This window comes from Gymnoscopelus microlampas (genome assembly GCF_963454915.1).
Source record: "Gymnoscopelus microlampas genome assembly, chromosome: 17".
Classification (NCBI taxonomy): domain Eukaryota; kingdom Metazoa; phylum Chordata; class Actinopteri; order Myctophiformes; family Myctophidae; genus Gymnoscopelus; species Gymnoscopelus microlampas.
Genome location: NC_139954.1, coordinates 21,048,991 through 21,070,727, shown reverse-complemented (window position 1 = coordinate 21,070,727; position 21,737 = coordinate 21,048,991). Strand labels below are relative to the sequence as shown.

General features: G+C 39.7%; 1 protein-coding gene across 1 annotated transcript in view; it reads right to left on the bottom strand.

Annotated features, from left to right (window-relative positions):
* uxs1 (UDP-glucuronate decarboxylase 1) overlaps positions 1-16,306 on the bottom strand; it is a 49,979-nt gene extending 33,673 nt beyond the window's left edge. Inside the window, exons 1-4 of the mRNA XM_084084344.1 lie at positions 15,311-16,306; positions 7,196-7,223; positions 5,879-5,927; positions 2,485-2,528 (exon numbers count right to left, since the gene is read on the bottom strand). Coding sequence (XP_083940470.1) covers positions 2,485-2,528; positions 5,879-5,927; positions 7,196-7,223; positions 15,311-15,398 — 209 coding nt within the window. The 5' untranslated portion in view covers positions 15,399-16,306. The remainder of the gene's footprint in view (positions 1-2,484; positions 2,529-5,878; positions 5,928-7,195; positions 7,224-15,310) is intronic.
* Positions 16,307-21,737: the final 5,431 nt, after the last annotated feature.

Below are 21,737 nucleotides of genomic sequence, written 5' to 3'. Positions count from 1 at the left end.
TAGTACATTCAGAACATTTTCTTACAAGGTTTCTTGCAATGCCATTTTATGAGGAATGCTCCACGAACGAACAGAAAGAAGAACAAATTACTACCTCCCATGCACTTCAAGCCCGATTTACAGTATGCTTCGGTGACAAAGTGACACGCACAAATTAGCTTAGCACAGACACATAATGCCAACAGAAAACACAGCGCACAAGAGTGTTAAACTACAGTCTTGTAAGTAATTCTAATGGGCAGGAGTTATAGGACTGAGGTTGACATCGCCAGAGTAGTGCAGCAAACAGCAGGAGACACTGATGAGCAAAGGAAATTAAGCAAGAAAAAAAGAGAAGACAGTACTTTAGCTAAGAGTCGGCTGTAAACGCAGCTCAGCGATGAATGGACTCTCATTGAGTTTAAGTCTCATGTTAATCACATCCATTTACCTGGCTGGACAGTTGCCAGTAGTGGCAGGTCCAAACTGCTGATTGTAATTTAAACGGAGTGGGGGGAGTGAGATGTAGCTTGCAATCCATTTATTTTTCTATCAGTATGTCCCGCCCCTCAATCATTTTCCCCCAACGTCATCTCTGGGAGATGTCCCATTATGTGAAATGAGATTTCCGGCTGATTTGGTCACAGCGCATGCTGAAGTCTTGTATAGTGCCGGACAAGAGGTAATATGTATTGTGCGTACTGTCTGTACATCTATTCTTAGAGCATAATCGAGAGTTGATTCAAAGTGTCCCATCCCATTATGTAAAGCCCAGTGAGTCTACAGCCATTTCAACACTGCAAGCTCTGTCCAAGTTATACCCAACTGGCCTTGAGCAGTCAACCTACCCACACCACCCTGTAAACAAACCGTGACAAACAGTATTTGACACTAAGCTATGTAATGAGCGTACAATAATAATTGGCGCTATTTAGATCTATTTTTGTCTCAGCCAGGCCATACGGCCGGAGACTATATTTTTGCTTCCATCCGTCCATGAGTGCCAGTGTGTACGAGGCCGAGCAGCTAATCAATGGCACGGCTGGACCGATCGAAGGAAACTTTTTAGACGCACTTCCAGTAGGCCAAGGAAGAACATCCAGCCTAAATCTTTCCAATCGGCCTCATGGTGGTGCTATATAATAGGTAATATAATATTTTACTCTTGATACAAAGTAATAAGTAATATAGTATTATTATTACTTTTTAAAGGAGTAATAAGTAACATATTACTTTCCTAAGTAATATTGCCCAACACTAGTTCTAAACACCAGACCCCGCCCAGGCGCCCACTCAGTAAAAACTTGTCACAGAGGTAAAAAGACATTTCTTGCGTCAACAAAGAACAGGCCAAAGAACACATTATAAAAGTGTCCGTGCTATTCTGCAACATTAAATAAAATGTTAATCTATGTATTAAATTAAAAGTGTTGATGTATCATCATTGTCTGTGTGAATAAATAAGGCTATGGGTAAGTGATACATCAGCATTCAATGTTGCCCAAGGTTATCCAACCAAAGCTAGCGTATCTGCCAGAACCCCCCCCCCCCCCTCACACACCCAGAAAACACAATCAAAAATCCATGCCCCACACACAAATGTTTGCTTTTTGCAATAATCCAGAAGCTTTGCAAGGATAATACATATTTAACACCATCTTCCTGACAGGATAGGAGGCGTGCTGTCTTTGTTGTGTTTGGTTAGCTGTCTTAGAAGATAAGAACATTTGCTGCAGAGTCCAGTGCCACTTCTTGAGAGGTAATGCATAAACAAAATCACAAGTAGAGCAGTGTACCAACCAAAGACGTCTTTTATGGTATTACAGTTCAGACACTGTTGCTCAACCTGAATGATGGCTAGAATAATTAACTCATTGACTGCCACTGACGAGTACACTCATCAGTTGGCCCGAGGTCCACAGTGCCAATGACGAGTATGATGAGTTGTATTTTCAGTGGTTTTCCACTAGATGGCGCTGTTCTGCAATTGTTCAGTCTTCACAGACTATATTGTACACTCATTCCACATGAATGGCTCTCACACAGAGTGCGAAAACACACCTGTTATCATTGTAGGACTATCTGCTAAGTTGGCAGTACTCTTAACAGATGAGAATTGTTGGTAATGAATGGTCAGTTTAGTCAGCCAAAATGACAACGACAAGAAAACCAAGCGATCCCACTCCTTCCATACAATCTAGCATTAAACACCTCGGAGCATTCTGACGGACAGCTATCTGGTGGGTGTTATTTGCTTTTTTTATCCACATATGGATTGCTGGACTGCTGAGACACAAACATTGCCCATTTTCCTACATTTACAGATATATACAGTATACACTGTACATGATTTACACACACACACACACACACACACACACACACACACACACACACACACACACACACACACACACACACACACACACACACACACACACACACACACACACACACACACACACACACACTTGACTATACTGTATAACCATGTTGCATACAAACCTCAATTCTAGATCACGAATCTTCTCTCTGAGGGGGGCCACAGCCTATGGGTGAGACAAGAGTAGAGGTAGGATAAGGAGAAATAGTCAGTGCTTCAGTTGTGACCAACTAAAGGGAGCCTTCAGTAATAGCACTCTGTTCCCAAACTTGAGTACACTCCCCCCTTCATCCATTTGCTATTAGGATCATAAATTCACATGTAGGTACACAAATGGTGTTATACCAAACATGACCTGTGAATTATCCTTGAGTGAATGGTACTCAAAAGTACTTGTGGCATTATATCTCAATATTACCTTAACTTGAAATTTGTCTATGGTACTGTAGTTCGTGTTCCAAAACATTTGACACTATGGCATTCAATGGGAGTCCGTTCACCAGAGTGTAATAGAAATGTCAGGAGCAGTAAAGGCATGTATTGCCGAAATGAAGCTTATAGATTCCTCTTTGAACTGTAAGGTCAACCAGATAGCAGACAGACTGGTTTAATGAGCAAATGCACCATTCAATAAGCTACCATTGTGATCCATTAATAGGGTGATAATGATCTGTTGCATACTAGCTGACTTTTCAATATTGTGTGCCTGTGTGCACGCATACGCATGCAAATAATCAGTTATGCAAGTGACTTTTTAATTCTGTTTGCATGTGGATGTGTGTGGTTTTGTTATATAAATTACCCTTGTATATGCAACAAAAAAATGCACTACATACAATCACAGTCCTGAATTTGAGAATCGTTTTCCACCACCAAAACTACACAAAATGTGTATTTTGCCTTTTATGATGGGATGAAGCTAATTGTGGGATACAATACATCCCAATTGCCGTTTTGCAATTCGGGGGTCATTCAATCAAGGGATCATCTGACGCCCACACCCCAAATCTGGGACCATTTGGTCTATTGCTCCCAGAGTTATGCCCCGGACAGGTATTTGCGGACAGACATTTATTTTGCGGACAGAGATCTGGTGGCTTATAGTATGATTTTTGGAGAACCTCTGATCTGACCGACTTCACATCGGCACAGCATCCCCTCGGATCGAATAACTGTTGTACCCATTGTCAGAGTAATTAGTGCAGTACCCACCCCTGGGCACCAATTTACGTTTCGCAGCTTCATCGTGTCTTGATGGCGGACGACTGACACAGACCTGGGTAGGCAACCCAGCCTCGAGGGGATCTGTATTCAGAGGAGCGCACTTTTCCAATTATTATTATTATGATGGCGCCGGTCTACTCTGCTTTCTTCCGTTTCTCTCTCTCTGTCCACCCCACCCCCCCCCCCTCTCTCGCTCTCTCTCTGTACCCCCTCCTTCTCTCCCCCCACCCCAGGCTCTAAGCCTGCAAAGCCCGGCACAAACGTCAAGTGAACCCCAATACAAACGTCTCACGAAGCCCTGCCTATCACTTAAGGAGCCTAATAGACCTACCAGAGTAGCCTCCATAACAGGGAGGACATGATGCATAACAATATTGCCCGACATGACACATAAATAATATATAAATAACTTGCATAACTTAGATCGATAGATACTTAGATAGACTTAAGATCGAGATTACATTTTATTCTGTCAGTCTAGTTACTGTTGCCCTTTCATAACATTTCTGAGATTAAAATGAATTTAAAGTCTACTGTTCACCAACTATTCTTCTTGATAGAATCACAAGCTTCTGATCTGATAATTTGTCCTAACACATGTCATTATGGAAATAGGTTGTGTCTAATGCTATCTGTTCCAGAGTTTGTGCTCTCTGTTTGGTGTCTGTTTTATAATTCAAAAAAGAAAACTGAGATGTTGGAGATAGCGGCAAACATAATTTAATGCCTGTCCTGTTAAGTTCACTGTGACTTCACTGTCACATAAACCAGTTACAGCATTGGATTTGAATGATTACAGCTGTCCCAAAGGCCCTTTAAGTTTTGGTGTCTCATTCACTAAACCTCTCGGGGGTAACAAACGGTTGTACTTAAGCTAGCCCTCTCAATAATTAAACTAACACATGATAATGTAGGAAACAGGGGCTGGCAATTCTATTGGAATCTTGCATGAACCTTGATTATGTGTGCATGATATGTTTTCACATCATATTTTAACATTACAAAACAAATTCTCAGTTAGAAACTGAAGATGAACCTTTTTTCAAGAACTTGATTTTAGCTTTTATTTATCACTATTCTTATTGATAATATTATGACTAATACGAATTAAAAGTAGCTGCTGCAGTGCATCTTTGTACAGAGACTAATCGTCTCTGTGTGAAGATAAACACCAGTGACTCAGACAAGCAGAACGGCGAGGGGAGAGAGAAAAAAGTAGATGGTTTATTTCAATTAACAGCCTACACTTTATTGCTGAAAGAAATGTTCAAAGAATTTGAACCATTCTGGCTTTCTTTACCTGTCTCACAATGTAGGCTACAGCAATAACACATGGAACGCAGATCATCCGTCATGTTTTACTAGGTGATTTAAATTAAGAACGTAACCAAGAGGATTAGCATGCCATTAAGTTGATACTGTACATCAAGATATGACAGATGTCTCTTGGACATAAATTAGTAGACTGTATATCAAGATATGACAGATGTCTCTTGGACATAAGTTAGTAGACAATAGACATTACAGGAGGAAGACCCAATTTTGACAAGCAGCACAACCACTGTGGGTGGTCCAGGTCTCCTGACTTTATTACCGCTGCTCCCGCAGATGGTCAGAAGCTTTCACTTCATGCACTAGCAGATTTGTTTCCTCAGCAGAAAACTGTGACTCCTCCAACATTTAAATATTAATGCACAACAGTGCAAGTGTACCTAGCTCTAAGGGAAAAGGAAAAGACACACCGATTGGTCTAACTTATGTTATGCCCAAAACACACACATTCAAATTCACAGATTAAATACAACCCCTTTGTGCCTAACGCTGTATGCCCAGATACGCACATCTTACTAGCAAAATTGTAGTTGAACATGCCCCAAGGCACAGCTTTAGGCCAAGCGCTACCTTGCACCATAGTCTGTATAATGAATAGGGCTTTAAAAATTAAAATTCATCTTGTTGGCCATTTCATTTGAGAATATCACTATTTTGAATACACATGTACTGCAGTTTCACTGTTAGAATTATAATGGCGACTGGTTTTCAAAGTCAAACAGATTCCAGCTTTAGCAGAACTTTGTGTACTTCGATTTCAGCTATAGCAGCCACTCAGAAAGAGCATCAATGAGACATACACATCCATTCTGAACGGATAAATTGGCCTTAATGGCCTAAGAGAGTGTGTGCGTGTGTGTGTGTGTGTGTGTGTGTGTGTGAGAAGACCCAGGGATTGACATATAATGGTCAGAGAACAAATCCAGGTCAAAGGGGCGAACCAGAGACTCTTGAACTCACTTCATCAATTCTCTGTTCAATCTTCATCTCTCCATGTTCCTGTATCGATCTGTGACACAGAGAGAGCAGGAGAGCAAAGGACAGAGAAAATAAACGAGAAAAACAAGAAATTAGATAGAGGTGAAAAGCTATGTCCAGATGGTAGCAATTACCCCCCCCCCCCCCCTTTATTGTGGTTGGTAGATATCCGCTCTTTCATCGCTGTCGATCCATGCACTAAAGCATCTATAACAATTTCAGCCTACCGACAAAGGCATGAAGCTTACTGTTATTAGGTTGCAGTTCTATCTCTCTCCACCCTCTCTCATCTACCATACCTCCAATCTATGCCCTCACCAAGGCATATCATCACGGATAGACAGTAATCCTATATTCTTGTCTGTTATCCATCCCCCTCCCAATGCATGGATGGACTGGGATGTGGGATCAACAGCCCCTACAGGTAATCTCAAACAGATGAGCCACTGCTTTTCTCACATGATTCATCACCGCAGCCTCTCAGACCCATGATCAGCAGCTGCAGTTTGACAGTAGTTACCGTACCCATGTTGTGGGCGTACGCACGCGCGCACACACACAACCTTAGCTGAACTTCTATTTTAAAAGGGAGCCAGACAAAATATGAAAGTAGCATGCATGCAGCATTGTTGCTCAATTGGAGAATCTTCCTACAAACAAGTGTGAAACTAATAAGGAGAGAGGAAGACAAGATTGTTGAGAATGTGAAGAACTAGTCTGCAGCACTGCCAAGGCATGAGTTGGCAGCGACAATTCATGTGGCATGATTGTGGGCAGAAGTAAACAAAAGAGGCACCATCTCAATCAAAACGTGTGATGGTATACTGTAGATTGGAGCATAACAGGGCTGGGTGATATTTGTGACTGCATACCTCGATATCGGTTATGTGACGATATGTTGTGGATAATTGTGCTTTCAGAAGATTTCTAAACGATTATTAGGAATGTGGATATGATGATGAATAAATAAATGAAAGCATTCATTGATCATTTCACTCAGCAAGAAGAACCGTAAAATAAGATTCAGAAGATTTAATCAATTTAGTGTAATGCAGCCATTAAGACTAGTAAAAGACAACATTAAAGCCATTTCACAATTTAACCTAAATCCCAGATGATATCTAGTCTCATCACTATATCTGACTGAAGTGATTTATTACCATTATTACCCAGCTCTTGTGTGACCTGGGGATTGGGTGGGAAACAATTATAGTACCCACCAAGATAGTGGCATTGGCTTTAGCTGCCAATCATTTGAATGTTAGTCAACAAAGTAAAATAGGAATTAATAAACCATACCTCATGTTTGTGTATGTTCCCCAGACAGCTGGAAGAGAGAAAGGACAAATAATGAATTGGTTATTAACTGGGAGAATATCATTTATTCACACAACAATGGTAGGTGCCTAGTTCCCTCAAATTCAACTGCCACTTTATCAACTTGCCCAGCATTGCCTGTCTACCCCCTCTCACTCTCCCCTCTCTCCACCTCCACAGCTGATCGAGCTCTGGTCCGACGTCACACACACAACCTCTCTTTATCTCGCTCCGTCTCTCACTGATCATCAAGCTCTGGTCTGATGTCACAACAGAATCCATTGCCTAACAATGGCAATTTGCTCTGACATAAACCTTTGCCCAACAATGCAGACGTCGGGGTCTGCCATCTGGGGCATAATCCTATAAATCTGAGGGGTCGTGAGATACTCCACAATCCACATATGAACGGCATGGCTCCAATGTGGATCTCGGACTCAGGCCCGGGCTACAGACACATTTTTCTGTGAGTTTGGGCCTCTCAGCCACACGAATATGACGTTTTTGGCCACTAAAACTGGGATTTTTGTAAAAGGATAAAAAAAGGTGATGATTTAGCATAATATCCGATTCAGTGGACCTGTGTAGACATGCAAAACGGAGAGTTTGAGAAACGATGATGTCACCACTCAATTCGTGCATGGCCATTGTTGGCTTGCGCCTGGAAAGTACAAAAATGATGGCGGATATCTATCGGATTGTTTATGATTGTTAATCACTGTTAAAACTATTTAGTATTTACACGTTAATATCTTATCATTGTTGCATCTACCACTTCACCACAAGAAAAGGCGTCTGCTGCACCCAATATTACTAGTCCACAGTGGCGGCGCCAGTAAATTTTTATTGGGGTGCTGAGGGGAAGCTTGTATAATAATTGCGGTGTAAATTAGTATGGCCAGCCTGTGATGTCAGTCAACTACGTCAAGTCGTCTATGACATAAATGTATGATGCATGACTCCAAATTTGGGCAGGGCTTCAGCCCGATCAGATACATCGACTTCCATTATAAATTCAAGTCAAAACATTTGTGGAAGTATTTCTGTATTCTACTGGCAACATGCATACAATGTTTGGCACCGGTCGGTCCAGCCGTTTGCGAGATTAGCTCCCGACATACAGACACACAGGCCCTCTCATAGACGGTTATTGCTACGGACAGAGACACACAGGCCCTCTCACAGACGCCAGACCTTGATTTAGTCTTAGCTATAAATAGATATACTTTTCACCTTTGTAACTTTGTTCTTGTATTTACGTTTTATGCTCCGTTTCCCTGTGTAATGTAATGTAATGTACTCCACTGTCTGCCTGTTTTTGTTTTCATATGTTTTTCTGTCGGGACTGCGGATGTAAATAAAATAGCATCTTTGCTAAATCCGGTGTATTTACGTTGCATTGTTATGTATTGTTTGTTCATTAATATGCGGTGTCCCGTCTAAATAAACAAATAAAGTAAGTAAGATGGCTAGCCTCTTGTAGAGACACGCGGTAAAACAATGTTCTGAAACAAATCTATTTTTCTCTCATCTTTGATTTTTTTTAATACTGTATATAGTTAAGTCAACATTTGTTGAAATTAAATCATGCAAGACGTTTAGAGGGAAAGCTTTTCCGATACTGGTATCGTTATCGGAACAAATCTCCTAAAGATCAACAAACATGAAGACTTCAAAGACATTGTAATGTGGTTGGCAGAATATTTTTTTTCAATAGGGGCCAATCTTCCATGAACAAAGAATTCAGTCTCTTTATTAACAAGCTCTTTCTTTTTTGATGCTTTGGTCCTTGTCTGAGAGCACCGGCCGTCATCCTTATAAATAGGTTTTAGCAAGTGAACACTCTACAAAAAAATGCACTCTTGCAAAATGTGTGCACTCACACAATCTCAAGTACACACACACACACACACACACACACACAATTATACTAAACAATTGCCAGAATCACTTTACACAAAGACACACACATGCATGCACGCCCCACACACACTCACACACACAAAATATGATAATACTTAAAGCTGCAATCCGGAACTTATTTAAATGAATAAAACATTTAACCAATCTGTATGGTAGATTATGATACAATACAACTAGCACATCTGCAGTGGTTGGAGGTGAAAATTACTGTACTGGTTGACATTAGTAGTACTGCCTGAAGCTCATAAGTACAGCATCTCCCCTGGACAAGTGGTGATACCGTCTTGGAAGAGCTGTAGATGTTGCTTGGACATATGGATTGCAGCTTTAATTAAGTCCCAAAGGAGGCAATTGACGGAATGAGTGGGGAAAAGAAAAAGGCACAGTATTTTATGTGTACCAGAAGGATAGAAAGGATAATAAATGTGTGTCCTAGTTGTGTGAATGCTTGTGGATACACCACATAGGTACTCATAAAGCACCCGACCTTCACTTCACAGTCCCCTGTCTTTGCCAACAAGCCTCCAGCGCCCATCAGTAAAGTAAAGGGGGGCGCATGCTACCATTTTCAGTGATGACCCTCTCACCGCGGTGGTTTGAAAACTACAACATGCGCACCACTCACCTCAACACATCTCTCTGCTGTTACTGACCGACATCACCGGACTATGAGCACGTATCATCATCACCTTTTAGGTGAAAACGTTTCCACTTAAAAAGGTGAAAGGGTGATCACCTAAAATGGTAGCATGCGCGGGGGGGCACATGCTACCAGTCTCAACACCCACACACTCTGAGCTAGTAGCATTACGCCGTTGTGCGACTATTGTAACATCCAATCTGTTATCTGTCATCTGTAACATTACGTTTGGTCTGTGCTGATGTCCAAACTTTAGGCGTATCTTGCTACTGTTGTTCATGTTCTGCATTAGGCAGGAGGGCGCATTCTTGGGTCGCGAACTGATTACCGTAATTTCCGGACTATAAGCCGCTACTTTTTCCCCATGCTTTGAACCCTGCGGCCTATACAACGGTGCGGCTAATCTATGGATTTTTTACAGCTAACGGCCACTAGGGGACCTTCTAAATCAATGGATTTTACACCTGCGGCTTATAGTCCAGTGCAGCTTGTATATGTACTGTACACATTTGTTTTTTCCCCTAAATTTGGCTGGTGCGGCTTATATTCAGGTGCGCCTTATAGTCCGGAAATTAAGGTATATGGGTCACGAGTACATATCTTTTTTTCTTCATAAATAAAATAAAACATCTAAGATTTTCCATAAAGAAAAAAAAACATGAAGTAGTAGTGGAAATAGCAGATCTACAAGTGCACAACGTGCCGCGGTGTGAGGTGTTGTGCACTTGTACATCTGCTATTTTCACTAGTTTGGGTCCCAGGGAGACATCAAATTTCTCTTTTGGGTCTCGAGCTAAAAAGTTTGGGAACCACAGGTATAGTGTATACTGTACGTCGGTATACTTTTATATTTATTGACGGTGTCTTTTGTTCTGAATCTGAACCAGGCGGGGGGTGATTGTTTAGGGTGTACTGTATACATCTGTATAATTTATTAATAGGGGGTCTTTATTGTGATGTTACTCTTCTGTATCTGTATAATTTAATTTAATAATGGGGGGTCTTTATTGTGATGTTACTCTGCTGTACCGTTCTGTACTTCTTTGCCCTGTGTCTGTCACTTTTACTGCTGTGCTGTCTCTGGAATTTCCCCTGCAGGATCAATAAAGGCATCTATCTATTCTATACAGTAGTACACACAGACCTTACAGTAAGTACACACAGACCTTACAGTAAGTACACACACACTAACACCTTAGTTTGATTCTCTTGGGGAACTACAAAGTGCAAACAAACCAATCAAGTTGAAGTTTACACCAAACCAAACAGTTTATATGAAACAAATGTGTTGCCTTGTCCTTATTGCAGACAATATTCCGCAATAAGGAAGTGTGGGAGAAAAAGATAATGTAAGTAAATTGCATGATTCAACTCCCTTATCCAATTTTATGGGCAGCATAATGCAGACAGGTGCCGACTGTCCTCATTTACCACTGAGCCCATCATAACTAACTATCTCTCAACTGGGCCATTGCCCTACTTCTGACCACAAAACCAGGCCTGAACTAACCTGAACTGTGATTCATCAAAATGCATCTTCTCTTTACTGAAGAGCTGGAGACAGAGAGCCCCCAGTTACTGAACACACAGTATAAAGCAATGATTATAATCAGAATATTGAACTATTTAATACTTTTTTTCCCCAACAAAAAATATTACTTACCCTGCCTGTAACCATAGTTTTCCCTGTTTTTATTTCACATGAGAAAGACATTGATTTCCTAATAGTTTTTCTTTATTTCAGATTCAACATTTCTTTAAAGTTTTAACTTTACCATGAATTTAAATTCATGGTAAAAAAAAAGAGAAAAGCTAGTTCTGTGATATTTAGGGATGTCCGATTTTATCGGCCTCCCGATATTATCGGCCGATATTAGCATAAAAATTGATATCGGGAAAATATCGGTATCGGTTTTTGAAAAAAAAAAAAAAATTTTTTTTTTTTTTTTTTTTTTTTTTGCTTTATAAGTAAGTTACAGGAGTTTTTACTGTATATGGTGTGTGTGATATGAAATTTGAGCTTACCCTAATCACAATAATCCCCGCATATATCGGTATCGGTTGATATCGGTAATTAAGAGTTGGACAATATCGGTATATCGGTTATCGGTAAAAAAGCCAATATCGGACAACCCTAGTGATATTCTTATATGTTGCCTTGTTGGAGGAGATGGCTGTGTGTGCACTCCCAAAACATATGATTTAATATTGAATACCGTACATGAATTGTGAAACAAATGTTGAATTATGAAACAAATGTTCTTCTTCTGTCGTATGTCCTTAGACCTTCAGTTCTGTTGCAGGACATACGACGAAGAACATTTGTTTCACAATTCAACATTGTGACATTAAAACAAATGTTTAAACATTGATACTCCTGGTATATTTATCCTGAAGCTCTCAAAGAAGAATGAATCAGGTTTTTTATCATCATCTTTTGTCTTTTCTACTTTTGGTTTCTGACCAAATGGTATGTTATGGCCTCTGTGATTTTATTGTTCCTCGGTGAGCCTGATGGATGGGGAGATGAGGTACAATGTTCTGGTTATCATTAGTCTAGCCCTTGTTTAATAGTGAGGAGACATTGGAATCTTGCAACAGCTGACTAAATAGATTACATAAATGTGAAACAAACAAAGAAAAACACGATTTTGATTACTTCTGATTAATTGGCATCCCTACCAACATCTTTCAATGTTTTTGCATTCAATTTGTGAATGTCTGCACAATTTAACATACATTTTGCAATATATATTGCAAACTCAAACCAGGAAAAAGGAAGAGAATGTCAAGGAAAAACACAAACAAAACGCATGGTGAAATTCATAGGTTTGATTTTGAAATAGTGCCTCATTCATCATGTCATTGAATCAACCACAAATTCCAGCACTGATATGGGGAAAACCCTGACTGATTTATAGCATACCTCCAATGCCATTAAAAGTGTAAAATTATAAATACAGCACAAAATGCACAAGAGCATTATGCACCCATATTTGACTGTCATCTCACTTAGCTGGTACGAAGATACACTGTTTAGTTATTTGTGAAGAACTTAATATTTGTTGAAGGTTAGGTTATTTTTTTTTGCTGTAACATGTACAAAACCACTGGTCTGTCCAAATATTGTCCAAAAATGTGAGCATGATTTGAAGCAAGATAAAAGATATGGTATGCTGCATGTCCAGTTCAGGACTGGATGGGTTTACAGATACATGAATCATCCAATATTACCACTGAGAAAATGTGTTGTCTGCACTCCATTATTCCTATCTGTGATCTCCCCCTTCGCTCTAGCTCCAGAACACAGTCACACAGCAATGCCATCCAGCATAGGAGGGCGGAACAGTCTATTTTTTACATATTTTGAGTGTGCGCGTGCACGTGTGTGTGTGTGTGTGTGTGTGTTAAATTATGTTTCTGTCATAACAATGTTTGTTGGCAATAACTGTTGGAAAGGCTGTTTATTTCCCTTTTAAATGGTGCCCCATTTGTAAGGAACAAGCATTTGTGGGCAGCACAGCCAAGTTTGTGGGATGCGCCCATGAAAGATTTGCCAAAACTATCTGCCAATGCCAAACAGAGCTTATTCTGCTGACCTGTTGCTTTGGATTCTTGTTTGGTGGACGGAATGATTGAAGTGTATCAGTATGTGACAAGGAAAAAAGAAGACAATATTGGCAATTTTACAATGTATTCATAGCAAAACAGTCAGGAGTCTCAGCAGCGTGTGAAGGACCACATGCTGGTCACCACCAGCCTGGTAGCACACTACTGTTGTATGGCATTCCACTCCTTAACCCAGATTTGTTGCATGTCAGCCAACGTGGTTGTGTTGGTCACTCTAGGGTTTTCCAGTGATGGAGATGCTGCCCCACACAATCGCACAGCCTCGACGATGTTACTCTATCGGTGCAGCAATCAGCATACATCATGGGTGCCATTCAGGCACCTGAATGGCTGCGGTTACATGATGGACATCATGTATTCATTCAGAGTGAACTCATTCCGAATAGAGATTCATAATCTGTTTACATGGGACCTGAATAAAAGAATTCCTCGTTTACATGACCCAAAGCATTCATTCATATATAACTTTTGACATGCGCAAAGTGGTTCCCGCCTACGCCCGGGCATGGACCCGGGGCCGCCCAGCTCAACTACCCGGGGCGGAGCTTCCCCTGGTGGGCATGGGAGGAGGCAATAGCCCCTTGTGCCTCCGCGGCAGAGGTCTGTCGGTCGTAGGCAGGCAGGGAAGCAACGCAACGACTCCTGGCCAGGCAGCGTTGTATGCGGTGCAAGCCTGCGTTCCTTTGTTATCGCCGTTTTAATGCGAAAGTAGCAGATCTACAAGTTCAGACCAGTTTATTTTTTTGTATTGGTACCAGGGTCAGACACGGTAAAACTTAGGCTAGCCTATACTACTTGTCACATTTCTCATGTAGGCTACCTTAATTTCATTTAAACAAAAAAACGTTTCATCTGACTGAATAGATTATTTTGATTATAAGTTCCGGTTTCATGTCAAGGACAGGTAAAGATTGTTCCTCCATCACAGGCTCAGATCCTCGCAGACTACGCTGTTTGTAATTGGCAAAGAAGATTTGCCAAATTTTTCATGAGCACAACCTTACATACTTAGCTGTGCTGCTCATCCCATAAATGCACGCCCCTTACAAATGGGGCACCATTTAAAAAAGGAAATAAACAGGCTTTCCAAAGGTATAAAAGTTGTTGCCAAGAAGCACTGTTAGAGACATCATCTACCAAACAAACATTTCCAAACTTTTGATGTTGGTGGACGGTTACACGCACACACACACACACACACACACACACACACACACACACACACACACACACACACACACACACACACACACACACACACACACACACACACAAATGAATATCAGACCAGGTTTGACGAAACTGAACATGTGTCACAATCTCTAATTACATGTAAAATCTACCCTCATTAATCATTGTCATGTACTTATATTTCCCCAGAATCCCCTCTCTCCCATGCAGCTAAGTTCATTCATGACATCACGCAGGTGAAAGGAAACTCCTCACTATACTGAACACCCCAGGTCCCTCCTGTACATCCCGGATAATGGGTATACATCCTTATGAAAAGCCTTGTTGTTCCCACTTGACGTAATTAGAAGTTGAATGACACCATCTATCTATACACGATGGAGAAAACAGTTTAGTGGTGACAAGAATTAAATGGGGGCAAAGTAGTTAAGCAACCTCGCCAGACACATTGACTCAAGTGATGGCAAGCAAGAAAACCTTGGTCACTGACATAAGTCGAACTACAGCTCAACTGTTAGCTGTAGAATACAACTCTCGTAGACGTATTTATGATTCTGACGTTTTCAATCTAACGTCAGAATCATAAATACGTCTACGAGAGTTGTATTCTACAGCTACTCAACTGTCATATAACTTACTTTCAGTTAAGATAGGTTAAACTTGTAAAGATTAATACATGGGTCGTATTACTGTCACTGAGAAAATGTACTTACAGGCAATGTAGGCAATCAATGCGAGGGCGACGAGGAGCTTCATCATTCTTCTGTTTAATCCTGATAGCATCCAGACGATCCGCTTCATCCTCTGCTTAATGCAGCATATGGAACCAGGAAACCCACCAGGATGAGGTCGACAACTACAACATTTTAAGTCAAGAATCACCCGCCTCCTCAGTCATGTCCAGAGTTCATTAGCCACCGTAATAGTGAATGAGTCAATGAAAAAATGCAGCAGCAACAACAACAACAACAAAAGTAGCTAGACAGGACATGCAAGCTAGCCGCGGCTGCTACGTCAACAGAGTACAGAGGCAGCCAGTCATACGTGGCTAGCGCCGCTACACAGGTAGCAACCAGGATCAGGTGGCTAGCCTAGTGCAGCACTGTTGTGCTAACGTTAGCAACTTGCCATCAACTTATAGTGTTTATACGTGCCACATGGTCACAGACGTAGCTACTTTGCAGAGCTGCAACCCACAGTCCTCGTTAACGCAGTCCGGCAACTTAATAGTCCATTTAGAAACCGCACAATATGCCGAGCGACTGACTAGTTAACAACTAGCCAAACATTAGCGGTTAGCTGGCTAGCAAGGTACCTATACTGAAGTGACAGGGTGTTTTATTGCCGGTCATAATTGCTCCACACAAAACATGCGAGTTCCGGGGGTTATATAGTAAAGTAACGCGCAACCAGACGAACGTTCATCTTTATCCACGGAGAGACGCGCATGTAACGGTTTCTTCTCTGCTGGGCCGAGGTACTTCTCCACAGGATGAGCGACCATTCCTGGCTCGATTAAGCATCCTGCCGCTGTAATAATCAAAACGGTACACACGTCCCATCACTTTTACTTGGCAAATAAAATAATCGCTGCTGGGATGTAAATCCGCTCGCGTAAAACAACCCCAAAAATATGTCTTAGTCCTAAGAGCGAGTGTGTTTTTTTAGGCATAACTGTCAAAACTTCGTGTACATTTGCCGTGGACACAATGGTTCATTCATAACCCTCACGAATTTGGGTAATTTTCCACATGCAAGACAAGCAGACCAAAACTGCGCGTGTGTGTGTGCGTGCGTGTATTATATATATATATATATATATATATATATATATATATATATATATATATATATATATATATATATATATATATATATATATATATATATTGTATGTATGTATATATATATTTATAGTGTCTGATGGACTTTACTGAGAGTTGACAAGTGAAAAAAACTATTTAACTATATATTAATAGTATGGGAAAATATCCCAATGTTATTCATTTGCTCTATTTACATACAAAAATAATATGGGTTAAAAAAAACTACAATAAACAGATGTTTAAAAAAATAATAATAATAATAATATGGGTTGATACATACATCTACATAACACTTGTAGAGGACACACCAATGTAGTTAACACTTGTATTATAGCCCTCTTACACCATTAACATGCAGTTGCAAGGTAGTTGCAGTACAGTGCATGGTCGTTAATATAACAATGTATTAGTGTGATAACATGTACTTATACATGATAGTTTATGCTCTATCACACTGGTTCCCAAACTGGTAGGTCGGGACCCCCAGCGGGGTCCCCAAATATTTTTGGGGGGTCCCCAGATAATTAGCTTAATGTGCAATATTGTTTTCTCACTCAACAGTAAATAAACCAACATAGTATAAGTGTATACAGGGGATCTGCACATTTCTAAACTTACAATTTAATGGCATTGGCCAAATTGTAAAATATTACGTAAGAAAGAGGCAAACATTGTAAAAATAGCCGATCTACAAGCTCACAATGCATCACAGTGCGAGGCGTTGTGAGCTTGTAGTTTGGCAATTTTCACAAAGTGGAACCGATTACTAAACTAAATTACTACATGTAATGCCTACAATTCCAAGTGCTTGTCAGGGTGGTGGGTCCCCAGTTCAAATATGATTATTTTGGGGGGTCACGGGGGTCGCATGATGTAACCTGCAGTAGCTACAGTTTTAATGTAGCTCTGTTACTTTTTATGAAGAGTAGCCTAACTAGTAGCTTACATACCATAAGTTATGCTTCTTCTCACTCCTTTTCGAATATGCATTTTTAAAATGTAACTGTTAATCAGAATTATTTGCTTTCATTTGTTATATTGTTTTTAAAGGTTGCCATATTATAAATAAACTTTTCAATTCAATTCAACTTTTCAATTCAATTCAACTTTTCAATTCAATTCAACCTAGCTACATTTCTTATGTAGCTTGCCTTGCCACTGCAGGATATACTGTAGGCAGTAACTGTGGGTTTAGAAGCAAATAAGCAATGAAGCACTATTCATATAGTCTGTGACAAATTTCTCCTTTAATAATGTGGGAACAAACTAATATCTCATGATACATTCTTGATTTAAAATGTGATAATGAATAGTTAGTGGGCCATATTTAGCATGTCATGAATAAACCATGACAAAATCTGTATATGCTGTGTCAATCTTTCATAGAGATGTGTTAGTATATTACTTGACGGAAGTTTTATTAATGTAACATATGACAAATATACTATATACTACTCTTGATAGTTTCAGACAGAAGATCAAATTAAGAAGACAGAAAATTTAGAAGAATAGGTGAAACAAAGGACATCAAAATAAACAATTTCGAGAAGGCTTTCCTGTAACTGTGTTGACAAGTGCTTTGAAATATGAGATTGATTTGGCTCGCTTGAGCTCCTCTGGCAGACTTACAAGCTGCATGTTTGTGTTCAGCTTGATGTAAAGCCATGCCAATTCCAATATCCTTAACAACTGTTTCACGCCTTCTGAGCTCTTTTTAATGCTTGATCCTACTACACAGAAACACAATGATATTTTATAGGGTGTAATCCCCCACCAAATTAGGTGAATGGTCTTATGAGTCATAATGTGAGTCACATTATGACTCATAAGACCATAAGACCAATTGTCACATTATGTGACAATGACCGTCAAACAGGGTTTTGATACTCTGTACCATTTGCCTGTATTTGCCTTCAAAAACTTGTGGACGGGGCCTATTTCTTGGGCAAAATCCAATCATTCCCGAATTGCAATTGAGTGGCCTCTATAGTGCTCTATAGGAGGTGGTACAAACACCCCACAACTAACACAGCCCTGGGTAGGTAACCCAGCCTGCCGAAGATCTGTGCGCAGGAGGAGCACACTTTTTTACTTTTCAAAGTTGGGCTCTAGTCACTTTTTCCTTGAAGGCTACAAGATAAAAAAAGACAATAACTATTTTTTATAGAATAGTTATTACTACAACAAGGTTTCAGCAGCAGCCATCACTGTGGCAGAGTACATTCTCCTCAACTGTCTCAGCAGACACAATTTTAATCTAAAACATGTACCATTATAATCTAAAATTGTCAGCTGTCTTCTCCAAATCTTCAAGTAATTAATTAGACACTCCCATATCTATTGTATTGTTCAGTGTATTACACTGATAATTCCTAATAAGAACTGATCAGCGATTACAAGCAGCGTAGCCCATGGTGTGCAGCTGGTGCTTGATGCCTAGCAACACAATATAAATGAATTTCTGATTAAGTTAAGATCTTTTAATTTGAACAAATGAAGCCTATTTGCCTTTTATAGTCGCATTGAAAACGGCTCCCTCTTGAGACCAGCTGAAGATGCTCCATAATGATTTTAACTACACAAGACAAATCAGCTCTGTAAGTCTTTGACGGGTTTTGCAATGACCACCACGCAGATAAAGCAGATCACATTCACTTCTTACCATTACTATCCTTCCCTAAGGTCTTAACTGGTAAAGAGGCTTTCATATTCTTTGATCCTGCTGTGGAAGTCATACAAAGATCAATTGATCCAATCCAGCAAATAATGCATTTATCCTTTTTGAGCACTAGATTTTGAATGCATGTTTAATTGGATTTTTGCATTATGCAAAAAGGTCAGGCTTGTGATTATTCTAGTTTCATAGCCATGCTTCACTTGAGATGTTACATACATGGATGGATGCATGTGTACGTACGTACGTACGTACGTAATTTGTCTTCAATAGTATTTATTTAAATCTTCATGCACTGTGCAAATTCAGATTGTATAGCGTTGTGGCCTAGATGTGTGGTTCTACAATTATAGAAACTAGACCATACCCGTGGGGGGATAAGCGCACATGATGTGGCAACCCGGGAGCCAGCAAACACAAAAACGCTAATAAACATCTGATATTTCGTGTAATCGGAAAACGGGCTTCGCTGTTAGGTGCACATGGTAAGGGTCAATGGCTGTGTGCAAATTCAGATCAATTGCTCCAGCCACTGAGGAGAACCGGGCATACAATTTTGGCCTCACCACCACGACACCATGCATCCATGCACTACAGAGGTTTGTCAAATTATAGGAGGATAAACAATGAAAATCTTGACCACAGGTGAATTATCACAGAAATAATGTAGCTCCATTCCACTGAGCACAATAGTAACATATGCACAACAATTCTTGAATTTCCATATAATAACCGACAAAAAAGAAAACAGAAACAGAACACTTCTCAGTGGACACACACAGGCTCTCAATGTCTATTTCACATGGCTGACAGGCCAACAAGAATACACTGTGGGTGGGACTTAACAACTAAGAAATAATTAATTATCAAATCAATCAATGTAAACTGAGGCAGTAGAACACAAGATGGGATAGATACTTAAAAGGACATGGAATCTCCTATGTCAAGGTTTTATTTTGGTGTTTGTTTTGGTAGACATGCAGGGATGTTTTTGGACAATACCAAAACAAACAGTGAAAATGTACACACCACCACACTACTCCAGTGGCCGATGACTACTGTGCTGGTATAGAGATAAATCATTAATAAACAAAAAAATAATGTTGTGTTGTGTAAACACAGGGCAAAGTTACACAAATCTAGGCTATAACACTGAAGAAATTAGCCTGCAATATAATAACAGGCTGCAATATCAAAACATGCCTGTCTGGAGGTTTGATATTACAGCATTTAATTCAATATCATTAACAGCATTCTAGTGTACATTGCAAGTGATGAGGCCGCTTTTTGTTTGTTTGTTTGTTTGTTTGTTTGTTTGTTTGTTTTGTTTGTATAGAGCCCACTCAGCAGTTCGGGAGACACACTGAATTTCAAGAAGCAATTCATATCTCTAATCAGTTCACATTTCACTTGGTTTAGAATGAGATGAAAACATGAAATAGCATAATGTAATTTTAAAATGTTATACATTAACTTCAATTAAGAGTCTGGAAAGATTAGCATCCTGAAACCCAACCACACATCTGAGACACCTGAGGACAGTCAGTCAGGGTGCAAGATGTCTGAATACTAGTGAACAGTATTTACAGCGCAAGTGGTACTGCCAGCAAAAGCTGACTTTGGACTGTCCTCTACTTAGATTATTGAGTCTGAATTTAAAACTGACCTCCCATTGATATTATTTTGAATTGTCCTGCAAAAGCTTTGTGAGTTTTGAATACTACATCCCCCTAAGTTATCAGAAATTGCTATTCCTGGAGATACAGTATGAAGTATCAACTGTTTATTCATTTCATAAAGTAGTGTATTATTTGTAGACATTCATTTCCTGCAACCAGTGGTGGAAAATGTACTCACATTTTTTACTTAAGTAAAAGTATCAATACTGCACTGTAGAAATTCTCTGTTACAAGTAAAAAATAAGGTATTCAAAATTTGCTTGAGTAAAAGTACAAAGGTATTGGTATCAAAATGTACAAGTTCAAAATGTATAAAAAAACATTTTAAAATAGCAGATCTACAAGCTCACAATGTGTCGTGATGCGATGCATTGTGAGCTTGTAGATCTGCTATTTTCAAATGGCAGAAATATATATATAGGGCTGAAGTGGTTAATGTATGTTTTGTGATAATAATCTAAATCTGCAAAGTAACTAGTAACTAAAGCTGTCAAATAATTGTTGTGGAGTAAAAGTATAATATTTGCCACTGAGATGTAGTGGAGTAGAAGTAAAAGTATTGAAAATGGGAAGTAAAATTCCTCAAAAGTGTACTTAAGTACAGTACTTAAGTAAATGTACTTAGTTACTTTACACCACTGCCTCCAACTAACATTGCTGCAACTAACATTGCAGGATTGCAGGATGCTGTTAAAAATAAAATCCCTGATTGGGAAATATATTCACTTATATGATAGATATGATAATATCATGTATTTAGAAGTCTGATTCCAGTAAACACAGAGGTGCATTGCTTAATTGTGAAATACCCGATGCTATAGGCTACACATTTGTACTTTATAAAAGTTAACACTGAAGATGACATGTTCAACAATGTAGCCTATAGGCCTACTTTAAGCACTAAGAAGGCAATGGCCCAAAAGCAATGAAAAATGGCTTTTGTTATGAATAGCAATGCTAC